This window comes from Chrysochloris asiatica, unplaced genomic scaffold (genome assembly GCF_000296735.1).
Source record: "Chrysochloris asiatica unplaced genomic scaffold, ChrAsi1.0 scaffold00047, whole genome shotgun sequence".
Taxonomy (NCBI): Eukaryota; Metazoa; Chordata; class Mammalia; order Afrosoricida; family Chrysochloridae; genus Chrysochloris; species Chrysochloris asiatica.
This window is the reverse complement of record NW_006408565.1, coordinates 4,507,192-4,531,940: the sequence shown is the minus strand read 5'-3', so window position 1 is coordinate 4,531,940 and position 24,749 is coordinate 4,507,192. Positions and strand designations below refer to the sequence as shown.

Below are 24,749 nucleotides of genomic sequence, written 5' to 3'. Positions count from 1 at the left end.
TTTAGGAGCGGAGGTCCCTAGGACCATCAAGGGAGAAGAGCAGAGAGCGGGACCCTACCCAGAGAAGCAGTGATGCCTGAAATGGAGTCAGAGATAATGATGTGGAATGATGGAGCAGCTGGAGACCTGTGGGGTACGGGGGAAGGATTACATGGAGGGGATGGTAACCAGAGCAATGAGATGATATACGATAGAATAAATGTAAAACTAATGTTCTCCCATGTAAACTATCACATAATTCACAATAAAACATTAAAAAAAAAAGTATTGCTACGAAATCATAGAAACCTTTAAGGGCAGCAAGTTTTGTATTATATAACATGCAGAGTATAGTGTAAAAGTAATTGCTAAGAATTTAAAGATGAAAGAAAGGAAGGAGCTTTCTAATAAATTAATGTATGGATCATTAAAAAACAAAAAAACAAAAAACTACAGTCAGAAAGTGACTGAATCAGAATTCTAGCCCAGGTCTGTGCTTTCAACATCTGTATCTTTTCACCAGACCACAGTGTTAAGCAAAAATAGAGGCATAGAAGGGACAAAGGGACAGAAAGAGGGATACTGGACTTTGACTGAGGCTCTTCCCACCACCACCACCATACTGGTTCCATAGATTTTGAGGCTGAATGCCTGCACCATGGTACCTTCAGTCCAATGTCTTGCCTATTAGTTACACATTGCTAACTCCATATTTTTGGTAGAAGAATTCATATCAGTTTCGAATGGTGATGGTCATAAATGCAATCTTAAATTCCTGAGATAGTATGTCAGAGAAACTAAGAGATCATCAAATTAAAAAAGTTCAAAATCACAATGCCAGCAACTAAATAATCAAATGGTAGCAAACTGGGAAAGTTTCCTTAAGCAAGTAATTTAAAAGTCAGAAAACAAAGATTTATTCTGGAAATAAAATTACTGGGACAAAAAGTACTAAATGATGTCTTTAAGAAGATAAAGGGAAGGAAACATGTATAACTAAAATGAAGGGGAAAGAGTTTTCCTGAATATTATCTGGAGCCAAATCAGTTGAGTTACTTTCACTAAAAATAATGAATGAACTTGCATCTACAAACAGTGAGCTATCCTTACTAGAAATAGTAGGTCAGGCCTAGGACAGGATCTAATTGAGAAGTCAAGCCAGAAGAGAGTACACAGAAAAATGGTCAAATTCAGGGTACATAAATATTAGGATGAAATAATAATAATAATAGGGGAAAGGAAAAAGACTACCTGCATTGGATGGGATTAGCCAATCCAATGAGAAAACAGAAAACCAAAACATTTACTAAGTGGGAAATAAAATTAATAATTTATGTTCATGGGATAAGACATAGAATGGGAAAAAAAAAAACAACCTGGAAAATTGTCACATTTCTGCTTTCTTTCAGAAACTGTATATTAGAGTCTAACACTGTCAGAAACTCCCATTGTTCAAAAGAAATAAGAAAATTCAACAAGAAAGATTCAACTACCCATGAAAAATCCCAGGGATAATTAAAACTGATGACTGCCTGAATATTAGATGAAAATGAATTGAGAATTACTTATACACATAGCTTTATCTTCAGTAATGAGCATGGGAAAATGGAACTCCAAATTACTACACTGTCATGTTTACCAATACAACAGCCATACAGTCCCTGTTGAGAGCAGAGCTGAGTGCTGAATACGTTTAATGAGAATCTGTTGGATGGATAGGTAGGTGGGTGGGTGGGCGGAAGGAAGGACAGACGGACAGGTCTTGAACTGCTATATTATCTCCCGCATTCCTCCCACCTCCACCAGACACTCAGATCTTTGAGCCTCACAGCTTCATGAAGTTTGGACTCACCCAGCCCGCAACTGCTCCCACCAACACTAAGGCAGCTTTATTGTGTGTGTTAACTGCTGGTGGGTACCTTGTCTGGCTCAGAACTTGAGTCCGTAACAAAGATTCTCATTACCGAACTTTGTTCTCAGTGAGGGCAAGTGGGTCATCATTGCCAGACAATGGCCACCTCTTCGAATGAGAATGACTGGGCAAGCCCAAAGGCTGAGGGTTCAGACCAGAAGCACCCTGAGGCCTGGGGCACCTGCCTGACACAAACACCCTACCTGTGGGGACACCCTACCTGTGGGGGTGTTTAGCCTCCTTAGCCCTGTAGTCTGTGTGGGACCGGCTAGACCTGTTCTGTGCCTGCTCCTGAAGGCCAGGCCTGCTCCCAACTCACAGCAGCTGATAGTTTATAGTTGTTCCTTTTTCTCCTGCTTAGCTCCTCTTTAGCCCTGACTTCTGCAAAGCCTTCTCTCAAAGACCCGACACAGGTTTTGTATGCTTCCACTGTGTATTCACCATTGTCTCCAGCTGCTGCCCCTTTGTGGGTAGGGACCAGGTCTTAGTCAACTCTCTGAGGCTTAGCGTAGGCATCAGGTGTCAGGTCAATGCACCAGGCCAGCAGCTGGGACCAAGGTTTGGTTTGTTATAATGTTCAGTGCAGGATTAAGAAAGTGACAACTTACTAGCATCAGACTTTCCTCAATATTTGGCAAACAAAAAACCTACTTGTAGAATCGTATCTACTAATGGCTAAGTTCTATTCAGAAGCAACGACTAGGAGACATTGGCTTTAACACAGTACATTTGTCCACATTAATTTTACAAAATTAATTGCACAGTTCATGCTTGCCATGCACAATAAAGCAACCAAAAACACCAAAGAAAAACTGTAAAAGAAAACGCAAGACCCGGAGAACAAACAAGATGGCGATCGAGTGGAAGTGCAGTGGGGCGCTCGTCAGCAACAACACAGAATACCAGACTAATCAGGCTCAGGGGATGATGCCAGAACTCTGAACCACTTATAAAGGAATATTCACAAAGTAGCAAGGATTACAGCTAGTGCAATTTGTAGCAGAAGCAAGAAACCCAGTGATTTCTAATCCAAGGCACTCAGCTGCTCCCGTAGCCGCCATCTTGGGCGAGACAAACCAGGGAAGGATCAGAGCAGCCATGGTGCCTGACAGAACCGCTGAGACATAAAGGTGTAGGCATTATGTTTTTCATATCTGTTTATTGGCCTCTCGCTGTCTGTGCACATCAATTCTGGTGACTAGAGGGGGTGCCTGAGTGAGTAGACATCCCACCCTCAACCCCAGAGAGTTCTACTACTACTCATGCGCACAGATCTCCTCGAAATTTTAGTGATAGTTTCCATTTAAAACCAAACGGTAAACAGGCCATAGCCGGCCCTGAACTGTTTATCACTAGGAAAAAGGCCTGAATGGGGATTGTGGAGCACGCAGACTAAAAAGGAAACAGGCTGAAAATTAAATCTTGAGTTACATCATAACAACCAACAGTGGCATCTTGAAATTTTTCAGGAAGTAGAGTGAAAAGGGAAGCCCATCTCCTACTCACATCTACCTGGAGGCAATCAGAAAACACAAACAATACCAAAACACACAGCCACCGAAGTTTTAATGCCACAGCTAACCACTGAATATGCCTAAAAAACAGAAACAGATGACCGTATCAGCACATGTCCAGAAAAGAGATAAAGTGACTGAGGCAAATGAGTTGGAGGTAGACCTACACTCCATACTGGAAGGAAGGCTGGCTTTGGAAATGCCTGAGAAACAATTCAGGAAAATGATTATAAACTGTATCAAAACATTTTATAATGCAGTTGAGAAAAATAAGGAGGAAGTCAGGAAAGCACTACAGGAACAATCAAATAAAATAGATACAGCATTGGAAACAATTCAAAATCTACAGAAAAAAGATCCAAACAATTAATAATAGAATATCAGAAACATACAATACACTGAAAGGGCAAAGGAGTAGAATTGAAGAGATGGAAGCCAGAACTAGTGAGCTGGAAGATAAATCTCTCATTACCACTAAGACAGAAGAATAAAAAGAAAAAAGGATAAAAAGAAGTCTGAAGGTCTAAGATTGATGCTGTATAACATGAAGAGGAGTTCAACATTCCAAAACAGGAAGAATCACACAAGTCCACAGAAGAGATAGATGAAGAACTTCTGGAAGAAAATTTCTCTAACATCCTGAAAAGCGAAAAGATAAGCATTCAAGAAGCTCAATGAACCCCAGGAAGGATAGACCCTAAAAGAAAAACACCAAGACATATAGTAATCAAGCTCTCCAAACCCAAAGATAAGGACAGAATCCTGAAGGCAGCTAGGGAAAAAAGAAGTATAACATACAAATACAAGCCAATCAGACTAAACTCGGATTTCTCAACAGAAACCGTGCAGACATGGCAGCGGGTGTAGACATATATAAAACCCTGAAAGAAAAAAAATTGCCAACCAAGAATCCTCTACCCAGCAAATCTGTCAATCAAATATGGTGGTATAATCAAAACATTCCAGGATAAACAGGAACAAAGGGATTTTGCCAAAGCCAACCCTGTGATGAAAACATCCTCAAGGGAGTTCTGTGGACTGAGAACCAACAAGAACAGACAACAATCAGAGATTGACGTATGTGGCAGCATCACCAGGAAGTCAATCAAAGAGTTGAGAATAGAATAAACCTACAAGAACAAATTCAGAGGATCTGGGCGGTCAGTCATTGATCAAAGTAATTACAAGATGAAAGAAGGCAAACACAGAGGAACAGAGATCTAGGTGGTGGGAAGGTCAGGTAAATTACAGGATAAAACAGACTGTCTTAAATGAAAGGAAAACTTAAAGGAATATAAGGTAACCACAATGGTGGGGTTGAGGTGGGGGGTATAGGGGGAGGTGGAAGGAGGCGACGATAGAGCACAGGTTAAAGGCAGACACATCATAGCTCAGGTGTTGGGGAGAGCAATACAAGAAGGGCAAAGAGGCAGAAGAACAAGATAGACAGGAAAACTGAGACAGGTTTTCATGGGCTAAGTGGGCTAAGTGGGACAAAGGTAAATAGTGATGCATGCTTAACCTTGGACCAACAGGGCTCTGGGATACAGGGATCTAGGCATTGTTTGAAGAGGGGAAATAATACTAAGATGGTTGACTGTCTTATGAACATTGGTTTCCCTTGCCTACTATTGTAAAATAGACACTTAAGTGGGATAGAAAGGAGTATCGGGAAACATGATTACAGAAAACTTTTAAGACCGTCTTCAGCCTATAACTGATTGGAATACCTAAAAGGGGTTCTAGAACTTGCCCAGTGAAATAGCCCTCTTGCGAAGCCTTTGCAGAGTATAGGACATTAGGTGGAATCCTGAGTCCCATCCAGAACCTTATGAAGCGGGACATTCCCACTAGCTAGGACAAGCAGACCAGCCTGAACAGCTAGAGCAACAGAAGATGTATCTTCAAAGAAAGATCATTAGAAAAAAAACAAAACAAAAATGTCAGAAAGAATAAGCAAACTGTTCGCCGGGAAGCCATCAAATCAAACAATCAAGTTCCTTCAGAACAACCCCCCTCTATGACTAAAACTCAAAGGGAACACATGAGCAGGTATGTAAGCATGCTGGCGACCACACACTGTTCTACTGGTGAGTGGAAGATGGAGAAAGGTAGCAATGAAGAAATGGGCTGAGTTTAACCAAGGTCCATTGACTCCCATTGACCTGGAGATGAGAGAGAAAAGAGGAAGGGTTGCTGGTCCAAAATGTGGTAAGACCTGGGGACACTTGAGCCCATGGACAAGGACATAGCCACAGAGGGCTAGAGCTAACAGTGAAGCATCCAGCTGATATGAAGTGAGGGGAGAGGCACAAGAACACCCAAATTTGTAGATAGTAGCCATTTGACCCTAAGAATATTCCAGAACACTTAATTGTACTTCTGAGGAATCTGTACCTGGACCAAGAAGCAGTTGTTCGAACACTGAATGTTTTAAAATTAAGAAAGGTGTGCGACAAGGTTGTATTCAACCTGTATGCTGAGCAAACAATCTGAGAAGCTGGGTTCTAAGAAGAAAAACGTGGCATCAGGATTGGAGGAAGACTCATAAACCTGCGATATGCAGATGATACAACCTTGCTTGCTGAAAGTGAAGCGGACTTAAAACATTTACTGATGAAGATCAAAGAGCACAGCCTTCGGTATGGATTACATCTCAATGTAAAGAAAATCCTCACCACTGGACCAATAAACACTTATCAATGGAGAAAAGACTGAAGTTGTCAAGGACTTCATTCTTCTTGGATCAACTATCAACACTCATGGAAGCAGCAGTCAAAAGATCAGACGACGTACTGAATTAGGCAAATGTGCTGCACAGGAACTTTTTAAAGTGTTGAAGAGCAAAGGTGTCAGCTTGAGGACTAAGGTGCGCCTAACCCAAGCCATGGTATTTTCAATAACCTCATATGGATGCGAAAGCTGGACAGTGAATAAGGAAGATCGTAGAGTGTTGGAGAATACTGGAAGTGCCATGGGCTGCCAAAAGAACCAATAGATCTGTTTTGGAAGAAGTGCAACCAGAGTGCTCCTTGGAGGCCAGGATGGCTAAGTTTCGTCTCTCATACTTTGGACATATTGTCAGGAGAGAACAGTCGCTGGAGAAGGATATCATGCTTGGCAAGATGGAGGGTCGGAGAAAAAGAGGTCTGAAGACCCCCAACGAGATGGATTGGCCAGTGGCAGCATATATGGACTCAAGTGTGGCAGCGTTAGTGAGGTTGGCCCAGGATTGGACATTGTTTCATTCTGCTGTGCATGGGGTCGCTATGAGTCGGTTCCGACTCGATGGCACCTGACAACAACAACAACCCATTTGACCTAGCCTCAATGGCTCAAGAATCAGAACTTGATTAGAGGAAGATTTAAAAAAAAAAAAACAAACAAACACAAGTTTTGATTAAGGAAACGAGGGTAAATTGCTACAATCTGATGAACTTGACCTATATTCAGAGAGGTAATTACTCTAAGTAGCAACAGAGAAGGAAGGAGTCTTCACATCAAGTATCAATGCTATCCCTTCTGTACACAGGGTAGATAGGGACGGGCAACTTAGACATTGGCTACCTAAAATGAGGGGGCAATAAAGGCATGAAGGGACTGACTTCCAAGGTTTCAAGACGGTGTTTAATTTAAGAGTGTGTGGGGGAAGAAAGAGTTCCCACTGAATAGTTACCATCTTGTTTAGATAGGTCTGGTTAAAAGAGATGGGGATACGATTCTTATGATTCAATAGACAGTAACTGTTATCATGAATAATTCTAATTGTGACTGTCACAATTGTAAAGGTAGAAGCTTTGTAACGTTAATGGGGGAGCAGTTAATTTTACAGTCCAGAAGCAAAGGATTCTAGGACCATCAAGGGAGAAGAGCACAAGCAGAGTATGGGACCTTATCTAGAGAAGCAACGACAGCAGAAATGGAGACATGGAGGGGGGAGTGGCTGAGGACTCTAGTTAGATTCATGGGAAGAGAGGGACTAAGAGGGCCATGAGACAAGACTTGCAGAATGTGCCCTTTGGTGGTATAAATCATTATATATGCCTGAGTGTGGTTTTTTTTTAAAAAAAGAGCTAATGTGAATAGAGAGAAATACTGTTAACTGATGGTGCATGGAGGGGAATGTAATCATTGTGATGAAACATGTAGGATTTGTTGAATGTAAAAGTGATGATCTGCCCTGTAAACTTTCACTCAATCCACAATAAAAACTTAAAGAAAACAAAAAACAAAAAACTCAAGACCAACAGATTTACATTGCTCATCACATGTACCATGAAGAAACATCAAACACCAAGAGAAAAGTTAAAGGGGAAACTTACAATTACCTGCTGGTCTGCGGGAATAAATTCAAGAGCTTTCTGGATAACACGGCAGCCATACATCTGCAGTGCCAATGATAGGACATGTCCTCGAATCCGTTCTGCCAGAGCCAGCTTCTGTTCAAGGCTGCCAAACTAGACACAATGTGTGGGTAAACACCATTACTTAGGTAGAAGGAAACAAACCAGAAAAACATCCATTATTCTGCGTCAGTCATTGCTATAACCCTGACACCTATGATTAACTATAAAACCTTCAGTTTAAAGAGTTTATGTTTTTATGGAACCAGTAGTTCTCAACCTATGCTTATGAGGAACTCTTCCGAATGTTAAAAAAAACTTCTCAGATACACAACAGTAGCAGTATTAATATCTACTGACTAAGCAAATTATGTATTTACCTGAAGCTGCCCATTAATTAATTGATTAATTAATTAATACTATTAGCTGAATTCACACTTCTCAATCACAAGAATTTCTGTTTATTCTTATAAGTTAATATGTATGGGAGATGCTGTTTGGGGAAGGCAAAAGTCTTGCAGCAAATCCACCGCACTTTGGGTACCTGAGGCAGACTCTTCTTTCATCTGCAATAGGCACAACTCAGATGGACACTGTCTGGAATCAGTGCTCCATATCACCTCAAGAACTGATACTGTCTATTCATACAGGGGGAAGCTTGGAGGAACAGAGGATAAGCACGGGGCTACAAATCACAAGGTTGGCAGCTGGATCCCATCAGCAGCTCCACAGTACAAAGATGAGGCTTTCTGTACCCACAAAAATTGAAAGCCTTGGAAACTCTACACGAGTCACTATGAGTCAGAACCAAGCCAATGGTACCTGGCAACAGCAACAGCAGCAACAACGCTTATACAAGAGGACAGAGTAGGGAAGAAAAAGGTAGTGGAATCAAGATAGTGACAGTACTATGCTAACAATGCTATAAGTCCACCTAGAATGATTTTTCCCTTTTGGCTTTTTAGGTTAGTTAGAATAACATAGTCATGACATAGGAGAAGATTTTAATGATCAGCTGTTCAACCATCCTTCTTTTTCTTGCTCCATACAACTAAGGTTCAAGGAGGTTCTCTAGTTTACCCAAAATTATAAAACTATATATACTCCACTGTTCATTGCACGATTCCAAGTTGCACAAGGTTTCCGAGCTAAAGATTTTTTCTTGTATTTTTGACAAAATAACACTGAAAAGACATTGTAAAATTGAAAGTTATGTTTAAATTGGGTTCTTAGCCCCAGCTGGAGAATCCTTGGTCTAAGTACTAGAGTTTTCATGAGAAAATTTAGGAAGATAAAGGCTGTAAATCAAATGAAAATTCTACAAGGATTTTTTCTCAATTTTTATCTTCATGTAGGATGTTTTCAAATTACTTTTGTTTTGTGGCAAGTAACGTGCAGCATATGTTTGATGTCTTTCTGGATTTATACCTTGGGGTTGCTAATGGTCATGGGCTCCAAGATTACAATGGTAAATAAAAAACCTTTAACTTTCAGAAATTTTACTTTAGCAAGAGAAACAAATAACTCCAACAATCTCAGTTTTCTTTACAAAGACAATGACAGCAGTGGTCTCTAAGTAAATAAATGGAGGTACTGTAGGATAAGCACTGGTTTGTAAAACAAACACAAGACTAGTGGTTGGAGCCCACCAGCCACTCTGAGGGAGAAAGATGAGGTTTTCTGCTAAAGTGAAGATTTATAGGCTCACAAACCCTATACAGGGATGCTATGAGTTAGAAACAACTCAACATCATGCTAACAACAACACAAGGAACCCAGAAAGGTCAAAGCATTTAACAGTCTTCATAACCCTAGTTTATGATGGAAAATATTGGAGGAATTTATGCTCAAAGACAATTCTCAGGGATCCCATAAACAAAATAAAATTTCACATTTTTCTAGAACACTTTATGATGCTCTTGGTCAACTTATCTTAGAAAATCTAGGTAGGACAGAGTAAATTGTACCTTACATTTTTAAGACAGTAAAAGCTTTACAGTAGCAGACAGCCTCATCTTTCTGCCGTGGTGGCTTTGAACCACCAACCTTGTGGTTAAGTCCTCCAATGCTTTTCCCACAGCCCTAACAGTGCTCAGAAAGAATTCTGGGTACTAAATGGAGGCACAGGTTTTCAAAGCACTTCAGAAGTAAACTGGCATCCTCTGCTTGGGTATTAAAACCATATAAAACAGACTGCTACTAATGAATTGGAACAACATTAAGCAGCTCTTCATAAAGACCACACACAATTCCTTTTGAGACGTGGAAATGCTATTCTGCAAACATAAAGAAAATCCAAATGTGCTAGAGACTCTAAAGTCAAGGGACAGAAAGGAACAAAGGCTTACTTCAAAGAACTTCTGAATGACGTAATTTCCAAACACATCCACCATTAGCTGGTAAGCGGCCTGGAGGATTTCATTGAAGACAAGCTGGCGCTCAGCTGGTGTGGCACGCTCTAGTTTCAGCTGAATGAATCTGGAAGTACAAAGTAAAAAGGGCAATCACAGCATTTAAGGAGGACTTGGAAATAAATATGGGGAACTCAATTTATACAACAGTTCTAAAACTTATGTATGTGTGTGTGCTTGCATATATACATATAGTTCATGTTATTTTAAACTGATCACTTGAGCTCTCTTAATGCAGTATTTTCTAAAATGTTGTACCCCCAAACTTACAGGACTTCAAAAATATGTTTAAATTTTAATACATTTCGGGTATATGTTAAAAATTGGAATTTTTATTTGTGTGATGGAAGGAAGGAGGAAAATGGAGGCAGGAAAAAAATTAGGGGGTGAATGTGAGAATGGCCCAGGAAGAACAAGATATGTCTTTTTCCTTTAGAAAGCATCCCACATGTATTCTTCAACTTATTCAAATGAAGCAGTACTCATACATGATGTAGTACAGAATTCCTTGTTATTTCTATTTGCAGGGTTTGCTGAAATGGCAGCTATTCGGCGTGCCATTTTTAGTTGAGGTGATTACACCAGGAAAATCACTGTCATCTCTGAACTGACCCTACAGAATCCAAACATGAGAAAACCTTGTCCCATCGAAGGCAGTAAAAATTTAAACAAGAGAAAGTTTCTTAATAAGCTGTTTCAGTGGGCAAAATCAAAGGGAATGAAGGAGAAGGGAAACAAATTAAGTTACTTTCCCCAGGACCAGAGTCTCCTCTGAAGCACGTCTGAGCAGCCAAACAGGACAAGGTAACCCAAGCCAAATTCTGTCTTTTATATCAGCTACTTCTCTCTTACCCTAAAGACAGACTCTCACATCTACAGAATGGAACAAAGAAAGTGATGGCGCTATCCCACTTCTAAGCACCAGAGATCTAAACTTTTATTTCAATAATGCATCTTGGAGATCAAAGTATTTTTAGAATGCTTAAATTAGCACAAGTGCATGCATGTCTTTGTGTTGTATTTCTTAAATTGTAGATTTTCATGTTGTGAGGTTTGCATGAACCAGGCACACCAGTCATCTCTTTCAGAAAGATAGAAAATTAGCTTTGAGCACGTGACCTGGACTACGAAAGAGCCCTTTCAACCACTTCTATATGTGATGACCTTCAAATCCATGTTCCTCTAAAAATAAATAATGGGAAGGATACTAAGAGACATCTTTGTTCAAGTGATTTTATGATCATGTATACCTATCTAAGACATGGGATTTAAAGCAGTAAGAATTCAGTTACCTTAAATGCCAAAGCCAAGTCCTCACCTGGACCCATGCTGGTCTTGGGAAAATTCCATTATATGTCCAGCAATCTCCCGCAGTTGTAAATTGGGGTATCGGTTATTTCGAAAATCTTCCAGAAGTCTGCTCCTGCCTGAGGGCATGACATCTGACATTCCATAGCGCAAACGGGAGGAAGAAAAAAGTGTGCTGCTGGGGCTGAAAAGGCTGGAGGCGCTGCTTGCACTTCGGTACTTGGCTTCAGCTCCTGGGGCAGCAGAGATGTATCTTCCACTGCCGTTTGTGAGTCCTCCTGTTGGATACAGATAGTTGAACTCAAGACCCACCCTTAAGAAACTTTGTTCGAGAGAGGAAAAGCATCCCATCTGGGAAAGATTAAATCATCTCTCTATTTTCAATTGTTACTTCTGTATGAAGACTCAATTATTGTCAGTAAGCCTCCTAGCTTGGAGGAAACTTTTGCACAAAGACTCTGTTGGGATTTTTTTTTTTTTTTAATACCACTGATAATAGACTGCTAGCAAACAGAGCACCAGCTGATGCAGCCTTTCCTGAGTATAATGATGAAAAGGACCAGCGATAAGGAATGGGACAAAGAATAAATTCTGCATATCACTCCCAATTCTCAAATGAGACCTACTTCAATCTGAAACCCTTCCCAAAATATCAGAACATCCAGATTGGTCTGTTTTATATAGTTACTGTTTGTTGTTGTTGGTGATGTCAGGTTAATGTGACAAAGTTTCCTAGGCTGTATAACCTTTCTGAAAGCAGATGTATATAGGTTTTCTTCCCATGGAGCTGCTAGGTTTGAACTGCTAAGTTTTCTCTTAGCACCAAAGCACTAAATTATTGTGACATCAGAGCTCATTTTATAGGAAGATCACCCCCCCCTCCAAAAAAAGGATAAACACTAAAGAGTTAACCACAAGATTGAAACTCCAAGCCTACCAGTCACTCCTAGGAAACCCAATACAGACTTACTATGAGTTGGAACTCGAGAGCAGTTACCAACAAACCCCATAAAAATAACCCTGTTTAAGGTGTCCGAGGCTGTAAATCTTTACGGGAGTAGACAACGTCATCTTTCTCCCTCAGAGTGACTGGTAGATTCAAACTACTGACCTTGCAGTTAGCAGCACAGTTCATAATCCATGACACCACTAACAGTTATTTATTAGCACTTGGGGGAAAATGGACATAGAGGTCAAGTTAGCAGCTACTGGTGGTCTGTGACTAAGAAGGAAGAATGGAGCAAACACAAAGTTTTAAAAATAATTTTGAAAATTCTTAAACTGGCACTGACAGTGTGATGTAGGGGATGTAGCAAATTAAGAGAGAAACAGAAACAAACTCTTTAGGCCTAAGAGATTGTTGGAAAAAATGTTGAATGACAGAGGCAAACAATCCTGAACCGTGCCCTCCCCTCTACACTTCCAGTTACAGGAGCCAATAAATGCAATAAAGAGAAAGAAACGACACTATTGTGTAAGCCACTATTGGCTGGCCTTTCTGTTATCGCACCCAAAAGCAAACTGACTAATCTGTACCACAAAGAGCTGGTGTGAACAGTGGTAACGTCTGCAATAAAAGTGTATAACCATTTGTCCTTAAGTTCTCATTCTTGTCTCTGGTTTTACAGGATGCCAGAACAGGCATACACACAAATGTGCATGAATACAAACATATACACCAGGGGCCACTGAGTCTATTCTGACTTATGATAATCCAAACAATATCAGAGTCAAACTACACCTATTGGGTTTTCAATGGTTGACTTTTTTATCTATTATTTTTAAAAGATTGCCCGGCTTTTCTTCAGTGCCACCTTTGGGTAAACTTGAACTGCCAACATTTCAGCTAACAACAAAGCACTACTCAAGGATGCACACATATATATACACACAGCTTTTTATTATCAATCTCTAAAGGGGGAGGGACTTCCAGATACTCAATTATACATAAAAGATTTGACAGCTCACAGACATTAAGTTTGTTGTTGTTGTTAAGTATAGTTGAGTCGGTTCCGACTCATAGCAACCCCGTATAGGGTTCCCAGGGAGCAGTTGTTGAGTTTGAACTGCCGACCTTGCAGTTCAAACCAACTTTGAGGTCCAGTGCTTATCCTACACTGTCACACCAGGACTCCAACCTAACAAAATAGAGGTCAAAACTTTAATTAAATCCCTAACAAAACAAGAAATTTAAGAAGTTGTAAAAAAAGAAATCTCCCTTCAAAAACAATCGCAGCCCAGATGGCTTCATTGGAGAATGCTCCCAAACATTCAAAGAAAAGTTGATACCAAATTCTACTCAAAACTATTCCAGAACATCGGGTGTATGTGGGTTGTGGAATAAATATTCTACTTCATTCTATGAAACCAGCACAACCCTGTATAGTTTGGGTTATACAATATATCTTTTTAAATTAAATCAATGTTTACAAGGAAATTTTTGCTTAAAATTCCAGTTTTCTGCTTTGGTTTTGTTTTTAGTGCTGGCAAAAAGTAGATGATCAGTAAATACTTACTGCTTGATCCTCCAGTAGATGAGGAATAAGAGGAAAGATGTTTTCCCTTTCACTCAAGTAAACACACCCATAGCAGTTTATCTCCAGAAGTGGCCCTATGGGTGTTTCAATTTGCAAACCTTCTAATATAAGGATCATTTCTCATGAAGCTTCAAAGGGATTCCCTTTAGTAATATCTCAAAGTTTTCTACAATATTTTGATAGTGTTAGAGTTCACAGAAATTAAGGGCTTAAATGTTTTATTAATGTATTCTTCAGTTGTTTAATAAAATTCTATAAAAGGATTTGCTACCAGTACTCAGAGAATTCCATCCTTTGCGGCATCCCTATGTATCATCTTCTTGGTTTTTTTTGCACTTACAGATAAAATGTCTATTTCTTATCTTTAATGAAAAAACAGCCAAGGTCACCAACAGCTCGCTCTGTATTTAATATGGTGTTGTTCTTTAAGTACTGTCAAATCGGTTCTGACTCACAGCAACTCTGCATATGGTCTCCCAGAAACAGATGGTGGGTTTGAACTGCTAACCTTGTGGTTAACAGTCTAGTGTTGATCCTATAGCACAATATAAGACTCCCTGGATATAATATGTTGTTGTTATGTGCCATCGAGTCATTTCTGACCCACAGCAACCTATATAGGGTTTCTCAGGAGCAGCCGGTGAGCCTGAATGGTAGAACTTGTGGATCAAACTGACATTGCAGTCCAGTGGGTTAACACACAGTGCCAGATGCAATACTGTTTGCCAATATGCTTTTAAAGCAAATCCTCCCTAATCTGTTTCCTAACATGATACCAAGGTCATAATTAATATAACCCTAAAATTGATTGTCTTTAGTGCATAATCCATTCAAGAGTAACTAAAAACAGCGAGAGTACATTATACCAATAAATCCAAAATAATTTTTTTATGGTTAGTTTTACAAATAATTATCTTTCAGAGATATGTGTAAATAAGCATAAACTATCACATTTCCATTTAGAATAGGGAAGTACCGAAAAGCACCCACACAAGAACCAAACAACCTAAAATTAGCAGAGATTTTTCACAGCGCATGAGAACCATCTTCAGTTCAGAACGACAGAGAAAAGTATTTTGTGTTTGAGCTACGCTTTTCTTATAAGGCCAGAATTAATCCATTTTAATAAAACAGGAATTCTACCCTGATAGTGACACTGAGTCCTGGTGTGACGCTGGAAGATAAGCACTGGACTGCTAACTACAAGGTTGGCGGTTCAAATCCACCAGCTGCTCCTTGGAAACCCTATACAGTTTCACCATGAGAACTATTTGAAAGCACCTACAACAAAAATGGAAGGAGCTCTGGTAGCGTGGTGGTTACGAATCGGGCTGCGAACTACAAGGTCAGCAGTTTGAAACTACCAGCCATTCCGCGGGAGAAAGATGAAGCTTTCTGCTCCCATTAAGATTTACAGCCTTGGAAACCCTGTACAGGGTCGCTATGAGTTGGAACCCACGCCACAGCAAATAACAAAAACAACAAAAATGAAGTCCTGGTGTGACACTAGGGGTTAACGTGCTAGACTGCAAAGCCATTTGAACAGCAAGGTTGGCGGTTCAAGCTCATCAGCTGCTCCTCAGAAACCCTATACAGGGTCGCTATGGGTCAGAACCGACTCAACAGCACGTAACAACAACAAAAACCGTGAAACTGAATGCATACACAGTCTTTTGCCCATTTTTGCTGTATTTCAATCTTGAAGGAACGTACAAGCATACTTTTTTCCCAGGGTCCATGAAAACCCAGGGGGTGGGCAGGGAATCAACCATGCAAATAATAATTATTTTCTATCTTAAATGCTAAGAGCTAAAATGGAACAGTCTGAGAACTGTGTCTAAAAAAGCATGGAGAGGCATTTCAGGAAGTAGGATGCAGAGGTGGGCAAGCAGGAAAGCAAGCAGCCTTCGGGGGGGTTCACACCCATAGTCCATACTTTTCTTTTTCAGCTTTAAGCACAGGTGAAAGCCCAAGGGCTTTGTCTAATTCACATATAAACTACAAAGGGAGGTTTAAAGATTCTAGTTGCTAATTACATTGATATTGAATGAATAATGAAAATAACTGTAATAGTTTAGAAATACACATGCATATGCCAAATAAAATACATGTAACATCTGCCTTTATCAGGGCTACTAGAATTATTTTTATTACCAACCATGGAAATGTGACAGAGTTGTATATGTACATATGTTGTTGTTAAGTGCCGTCAAGTTGGTTCCGATTCATAGCAACCTTGTATAAAGTTTCCAAGGAGAGGCTGGTGAATTTTAACCACTAACCTTGCAATTCAAACCAATCTTGCAATCTAGCGCATTAACCCACAGCACCACAACAGGACCCCATATGTATGTATGTATAGGGAAGGTGACAAAGTAAGAGAAAAAGGAGGGAGATTTCCATTTGTAAAAAATTACTAACAGTTTTCTATCAACAAATTTGACAACTCAGAAAAAAATGGATAAATTCCGAGAAAGTCACAAATTACCAATACTCACTAAAGAAGACCTGAATTGACCTGTGTAACAATTATTTTTTAATTGAGTTTGTAATTCAAAGTCTTTTCATAAAGTTCAGGATGAGATGGTTTCACTGGTGAATTTTTTCAAATATTTAAGTAAGAATTAATATTACCTCTTCCAGAAAATAGATAAAGATGATGGCATGTTTCCCAACTTATTGTAACCAACCAAAAGCAAGCACTGGCATCACAACAAAAGAAAACGACAGACCAATATAAATAATGAACACATATGCAAAAATTCTCAACAAAAATTTGGTTCTAAGATCAATGAATATACCCAATTTTAAGCAAATAACACACTTTTACAGGTTTCCTTTTGGTTTTGATGGGGGTATGAGGAAACAGCATACTACTGCACAGCCTCTCACATTAGTTTACTAAGCACACTATGTACATTATATGAGCCCATGCATTATTTACATGGGTATGTTATATGGGACATACAGGAAATGGCAAAAACAACATGATCATCAAGGATACATATGTTGTTGTATGTTGTGTGCTGTAAAGTCAATTCTGACTCACAGCAACCCTATATAGGGTTTCTAAGTAGCAGCTGATGGTTTTGAACCACCGGCCTGGTGGTTAGCAGTCCAGTTCTTATTTTATAGCCCCACAGTAGAGAAATATATACACCAACTCAATATACTGTGCAGTTGAAGAGCGTATTTATAAAGATTTTTTAAAGAATCTGGCCCCCCCAAATAAATTTTTTTTTATAAAATGCTACTTATGAGAGGAAAAGAAAAAACCCGCAAGATTTTAAACACATATTTAGAAGAGTAAGTCTGAAAATAAATAAGACAAAATATTAACTGTCCTGGTGATAATATAAGTGACTAAATTATTTTTGTCTACTGTGTTTTGTCTAGCTTTACACAAATGAACCCATAGTATCATTATAATGAAAGACATCTTACAAATAATCAAAGAACAAGACATTTGAAGCTGAAATGAATATACAGGGGACACACTCAAATTCTTCTGAATTCAAAACTGCTCTGCTATCGAGATACAGCCTGAATAAAACAGGGTCCTGAAGAAGCAAGGAGTACCCAGGACACTTAGAGGGTACAAGGACTGCCTTTTGCTTATGCAGAGTACTTCTAATATCATTCGGGACAAGATTTCTAGACTTGAAGATGGTGTCAGAGTAAGGGCTCTTACCCAGGTTTAAACTTGAAGAGGATCCATGTGAAGAGAGGGAAGGGGGTGGTGTCTGTGAATGTCCTGGCCCCTGACTAGGGAGAGGCATGCCCACAGGTCCAGGAGAAGAAGAAAAACTAAGGCCATTATAAAAACTGTGTCCAATGGGGGTCAAGCTGCTTGAAGTCCTCTTATAATGGTCACTGCTGCCAGTCAAGGAGTCACGGCGGGAGCCACTGCCAGTGTTCGAGTTTGCAACTGAAATGGAATTAAAACAATACAGATCAGAACAGACCTGTTCTTAAAAGAACAAGCCCAGTGACCTGTTACTAACACTTTGATCCCGACTCCTTACCACTGCAAATTTTTGTCAGCAGAGACATCCTAATTATTAATGTAGCAGTTTTAGAGGTAGATTAAAGCAATAAAGAGGACATAGCTCAAGTTCACATGAAACTTTTGTTTAAATCATCACACATGTACCAATTTACTTTCTTTTTATGTCAAATATTATGGATTGCGCAGGGCTAAAAAAAAAGTCTGCCAGCCACAGCTATGAAAAACATTACAGAAAATAGGTTAGAAAGAATGCCTTTCATCAACCCAAAAGGTTGTAACAGAAAAACTGAGTATAGAAAAAAAAGGTTTATAAATGGGCTATTACGCTACTGCACAAAAGCCTTTTTTTCAATGGGTTCAACCAAGTACTAATACTAAGCCCTTAATTCCAAATAAAATAATTTCTCTCAAACATGCCCTTTTATAAAAACTGAAATTATTCCATTGTTCACCTTATAGTTTTCCAGATTTTTTTCTCCCATCAAAAGATTTAAAATACTTTGATCTAAGATTCTTCCTCCCATAATGCCCACCTTAATTCTTGTCAAAGGCCTCAGGTCACATACTGACTTGTGGAGTACTCTATCCTCTGTGATCTTTGGCAATTCCCCCTTTGTCCATTTTTTAAGATACACTTTTTTATACTATTCAGTACATTGTCTTTCCATGCCTAGAGAAATCGCTCCTGGTTTTCTAATCTCTGAAATAATTTGACTATGTGAGTATAAATAAGTAGCAATGTGAGTGTAAACCTGAAGTAGGCCCCAACTGTATAACTTGATTTCAATACTCCATCGTCTCAGAGATTTGTGAGATAGCTGGATTCCTAAGGGGCTCGGTCCAAATCTGCTTGTGGTATCTGTCCAGGGCTCCATGCATTGTCAGTGATCCATCATGATTGTAAAAATAATTAAAATTCAGTTTTTAACAGCACATCAGTCTGATATCTACCTGCTGTTCCAAACCCTCCAAGGGCTGATCCCAGGGTGGCGCCGAGAGAACTGCTACTCCCAAATCCCAAGGATGTGTTGGCAGGCTGGGCAGAGCCCTGGGAGAAGAGGGAGCTGCTCTGTGAATTGCCGCTCAGCGAATTGTTGCCATAGAAAGAACTAGATGCCAAGTTGTTATTGGGCTGCTGCTGGGGCTGGGGCTGAGGTTGCTGGGTTCCTAAAGGGCGAAATGGTCCATTTGTTGTTCCAGCAAGACCACCAGCTGCTCCATTTGCTGAAGCTGCGGCTGCTGCAACAGCTATGAAGAAGAAAATGAAACCGTTTGACTACAAAAAGAGTTGGCCACATTTCAACTACATTTTTATCTGTTTTGAAAATTCTCTTAGCTCAACCATATCTTTTCTAGGGAGGCAGACACCTTTATCAAGAAATACACAAATCTGTCTTTGATCCTTTCACCTGAAGTTTTTATTTTCTGTCTCTATTTTCAATTTGAATCTAAAATGTCACTACGATGGTAGCTATACAGGATCTGTGTGGATGATTCCCCAGACTCACAGAAATCCCATGTAATCATTTGAAATACAGTTATTTCCTAAAATCGCTCAAATATCTACAGAGGTTTCTTTTATAGAATCACGACAGCCATACACTAAAGTCCCTCAAATCTATATGAAACATTTCAGCAACATGCTTCTTCTTTTCTAGATGCTTCCTCTACAATTCCTAAATTCAAAAATGTATATGAAGCTTAAATTAAAACTCCATCCCTCAAAAAAAACCTTATTACCTGCCAATTCACACTATCCTCTCCCTACCCCTTGACCCCTGCCTGCGTCCCCACCCCCACCAAAAACATACTCCTAAATAAATTATCATCTTAAAATAAAGACTTGAGTTTTGTGAAATTAGCACTGGTCATCTGCCAACAATGCCATTTTGTCAGAGTGCTCACACTTGCTAAATGTTCTCAGTGGGTAGCGTCCTTGCAGCTAACCAGATGCACAGGACCTCAACAGAATCAGAACCTACTTAGGTCACTTGCTGTTTCTGATTCTCTCTTTGAAATACTATGGGCAGAACGGCCATACTGAGAACTGTCTAATAAAGTGCTAGGGGGGGTTCAAAAGTTCGTGGAAAAATTCCATCATCTTTCAATTCCATTTTTCCACAAACATTTTGAAGGCTCCTCAGTTATTTCGAAATATTTCAGAATGCTGCCATCTGTCTCCCCTTTAAGATTTCTGACCTAAGCCAAATAAGATGTAAGCTCACCTGCTTGAGCAGCCGAGGAACTAATGATGACTGGAGCAGGAGCTACAAGTCTAACAGGAGCTCCAAGACCATTTCTTGCTCCTGCATTCACCACAAGGGCACCAGTTTGGTCATAGTAAGCAGCAGGAGCCAAGACAGGATAACCTGGGAATAATAAGCCAGCATCTAAATAAGGATTCAGCATATATATATGTCTCCAGGGCATCAGTATATTGGAGTTACTAACTCCACTTCATGATCAGACAGATCTGTATTGACATCCTAGCCCCACCACTTGAACTGTTAACCCTGAATCTTGGAATGCCCGTTGTCCTCACCAATAAAATGAAGATGACAATACTATCTCATAGTTACTGAGATTAAAACAGGAATGTGAGGCATCAAGCAGGATGACTGGTAATTATAAAGTGCTCACTAAAGGGAAGATACTGTTATTTCTCATTTGCTAAGTGTTAGAAAGGTTATGTGGAATAGGGAGTGCTTGAACTCTTCAAAGTGTGGCTCAGAGATAGGCAGCTAAGAAGCATATGCACTATTGTTGTTATGTTGTTAGGTGCTGTCAAGTCAGTTCCGATCCATAGTGACCGTACGTGCAACAGTATTAAACACTTCCCAGGCCTGCTTCATCCTCACAATTGCCGCTATGCTTGAGTCCACTGCTGCTACCACTGTGCCAATCCACCTCACTGGGGGTCTCCCTTCTTTTTGCTGACCCACCAGTGCACCAAGCATGATGTCCATCTCCAGGGACTGGTACCTCCTGATATGTCCATACTATGAGCAATGAAGTCTAGTCATCTTGGTATCTAAGGAACATTCTGGTTGTACTTCTTCTAACACAGATTTGTTTGTTCTTTTGGCAGTCAATGGTATCTTCAAAATTTTTCTCCAGCACCATAACTCAAATGCATCAAATTCTTCTATGGTCTTCTTTATTCGTTATCCAACTTTCAAGTGCATATGAGGCTGTTGAAAATATTATGGCTTGGGTCAAGCACACCTTAGTCTCAAACTGACATCTTTGCTCTTCAGCACTTTAAAGAGGTTTTGTGCAGATTTGCCAAATGCAATATGTCATTTGATTTCTTCACTGCTGCTTCCTTGAGAATTGATTGTGGATCCAAGCAAAATGAAGTCTTTGACAATTTCCATCTTTTCTCCATTTATTGGTTTACTGTTTACTGGTCCAATGGTGAGGATTTTTGTCTGGCATTTTACTGTCAATGTAGTATTGCAATGGTTTATTAATTATCTTTAGCAAAACTGTACTTGTATATGATACTAATTATATTGTCCAATGATCACCACCACATTGCACTGGGTCATCTCTCTTTGAAACAGGCACAAACATGGATTTCTTCCTATCTGTTGGCCAGGTAGCTGTCTTTCAAATTTCTTGCCATAGATAAGTGAGTACCTCCAGTGCTACATCTGTTTTTTGAAAGATTTCAATTTGTATCCATCAATTCCCAGTGCCTTCAGTGCAACTTGGACTTCTTCTTTTCAGTACATTGGGCTCTTGATCATATGCTACCTCTTGAAATGGCTCAACATAGAACATTTCTTTTTGGTACAGTGATTCTGTGTATTCCTTCAATCTTCTTTTTATGTCTTCTACATCATTTAATGTTTTGCCCATGTTGTTGTTACTAAATGCCATCGAGTCAGTTCCAACCCACAGCGACACTTTATGTGTTTTCCAAGGAGACACTGGTGTGTTTGAACTGTCAACCCTGCAGTCAGTAGTGCAGCATTTATCCTACAGTGCCACACCAGGAATCCTTTGTTTTTCTCAAGTCTTAAATTTTTTCCTTAGTGCTGAGTGTGTTCTTTCCTTTTGGTTTTCTAACTCCAGATCATTATAAATTTCATTGTAATATTTGACTTTGTCTTCTTGAGCTACACTTTGAAAATTTCTTCAATGTGCTTGAGAATCTCTATGCTGGAGAGCAAATTTCAGAGTCTGTTCTGACATCAATTTTGGTCTTTTCTTTCTTCCTTGTCTTCTTAATGACCTTGTGTTTTCTTCCTATATTTTCTAGATGTCATCCACAACTCTTCTGGGTTTTGACCATAAGTTTCTAGTGCATCAAATCTGTTCTTCAGATGATCTCTGAATTCAGAGCTATAGTCAAAGTCATATTTTGGCTCTTGTGGACTTTTAAAAATTTTCTTCAGCTTCAGCCTAAACTTGAATATGAGCAATTGATGGGTCTGTTCCACAGTCTGCCCATGACCTTGTTTTATATAGTTATATGGAGCTTCCCCTGTCTATTTTCAATAGATGTAGTCAATTTGATTTCTGTGCATTCCATATGAGGAGGTCCATGTGCATAAGTGTCTATGAAGTGGTTTTAAAATGGTCTTTGCAATGAACAAGTCATTGGTCTTGCAAAATTCTATCATGGGATCTCCAGCATTGTTTCTATCACCAAGGCCATAATTTCCCAACTACTAATGCCTTCCTCTTTGTTTACAACCTTTGCATTCCAATCGCCAGTAATTATCAATACATCTTGACCGCATGTTTTATCAATTTCAGATTGACAAAGTTGGTAGAATACTTCAATTTCATCACCACTGGCTTTATTGGTTGGTGCACAGATTTGAATAATAGTGGTATTAACTGGTCTTCCTTGAAGGCCTATGGATATTATCCTATCACAGACAACATTATTATTCAAGATCGATTTTGAAACGTCCTTTTAGATGAATGTGACACCATTCCTCGTCAGTTTGTCATTCCTGGCACAGTAAACCATGTGACTGTCAGATTCAAAATGGCCCAATACCAGTCCATTTCAGCTCACTAATGCCTAGAATATTTCTTTATGCATTCCATTTTATTTTACAACTTCCAATTTTCTGACATACATAATTTGTACATTCCATGTTTCAATTATTAATGGATGTTTGCAGCTGTTTCTACTCATTTTGAGTTGTGCCCCATCAGCAAATGAAGTCTCAACTCTACTGAGGAGGCAGCTCTTCCCTAGTTGTGTTTTGAGTGTCTTCCAACCTGAGGGTTCATCTTCTGGGACTCTGACAGCATTCTAATGCTATTCATCATGTTTCAATAGTCAATATACTGGTGCTATCTCAGTGTTTCTCTGCTATTCATAAAGGTTTCAGTGACTAAATATTTGGAAATAGTCCACCTCTCTGTCTTCCTAGTCTGTCTTAGTACACCATGGGTGACCCTGCTGGCATTAAAAATACCAGGGGCATAGCTTCAAGCATCACAGCAACGTGCAAGCCACCACAGGATGACAAACTGACAGACCAGTGGGGGATACTCACTATTAATTAGTTCAGGAAAAAAACCTAAAAACCTAGGCTAACCCTATCAAGAACTGCCTGGTCAGCAGTTGAAACTCACCAGCTGTTTCTTAGTAACCTATACAGGGGTTGTTATGAGTCGGAACCAACTCACTGGCACTTAACAAGAACATCAATGCTCTTCAAAACCATTTGAATAATGTGTTACAGTGATGCTCAAGCAGTCTAGCCATTCCTTTTATTCCTAACTCTGAGGTAGAAAAACAGATAAACAACAAAGGAAAACAACATTCCAAGCATACCCTTAATATTTAAGACTTAAAACTGGCTCAGAACAATAAAATGCTCTCATCAATGAACTATGGTCTAAGTGAGGGCAAGTGTATGTCATCCTTGCCAGTTCCCAAATCATAAACCTAAGGGAGCTGAAAGCATTGCCTGTTCTCCAATAAATCTCCCTTAAAAGCACACTTTCCTGGAGGGGGGGGGGAACGGCAAGTAACAGAAACACAAAATAGAGCCTTACCTGGCATGCCTGCAGCCAGTCCTTGTCCAAATGCAAGGGCAGAATTCACTGCTGCAGCTGCCACTAGTGGATCTGTTTGCTGTCCCTGCTGATTCTGATTTGGGGTCAAAGGACGCTGGCTGGCTCCACCCCGGAGAACCTAGAAATGGGGAACAGAAGAATATCAATGACTTCTCAGTAATTATGCAATATGCATTAGATTTGGGCCAACTTTGAAAAATTAATGCTTGCAACATTTTCCCTAAATGGATAATATGACTTGGCTGTTAGGACACAAATTACATTAATTAATAACATTTTATATAGTAAAATCTCATTCTGCCATTCTTATTTTAAACTTATTACCTCTATGAGAGACCAAAAGCACACATAAGTGATGATTTATTTACTACTCAAATATTTAATGCCCACCACATGGCAGATACTACAACAATAAACAACACAAAGTTCCTGCCCTCAGTGTACTTTTATTCTAATGAAAAGAAAATAAACAATAACTAACTATATAATGTCAGTGCTTCGACAAAAAGTGAGATAAAAAGGAAGAATGTGACTGAGTTGAAGGGAGAGGAAATATTGTAGATTGAATGAACAGGCCAAATTTACTCATATTTAAGTTAAAGTATCTGCTTTAAAAACAAACCAATGCTCTATTCTCTATATATGGCAAAGGGAAGCTTTTCTGTACCCTTTACTCTATACCCAT

At 39.5% G+C, this 24,749-nt stretch overlaps 1 protein-coding gene across 6 annotated transcripts in view; it reads right to left on the bottom strand.

Moving 5' to 3' along the window:
• PUM1 (pumilio RNA-binding family member 1) overlaps positions 1–24,749 on the bottom strand; it is a 163,347-nt gene that overhangs the window by 17,715 nt on the left and 120,883 nt on the right. For 3 of the 6 annotated variants that reach the window (XM_006862188.1, XM_006862187.1, XM_006862191.1), the window contains 7 exons: positions 24,044–24,182; positions 20,239–20,382; positions 18,965–19,261; positions 17,696–17,932; positions 11,478–11,745; positions 10,097–10,226; positions 7,728–7,862 (listed from right to left, as the gene is read on the bottom strand). In XM_006862188.1, the coding sequence (XP_006862250.1) occupies positions 7,728–7,862; positions 10,097–10,226; positions 11,478–11,745; positions 17,696–17,932; positions 18,965–19,261; positions 20,239–20,382; positions 24,044–24,182 (1,350 nt within the window). The remainder of the gene's footprint in view (positions 1–7,727; positions 7,863–10,096; positions 10,227–11,477; positions 11,746–17,695; positions 17,933–18,964; positions 19,262–20,238; positions 20,383–24,043; positions 24,183–24,749) is intronic. The other 3 variants (XM_006862189.1, XM_006862190.1, XM_006862192.1) reach the window with 3 other exon arrangements.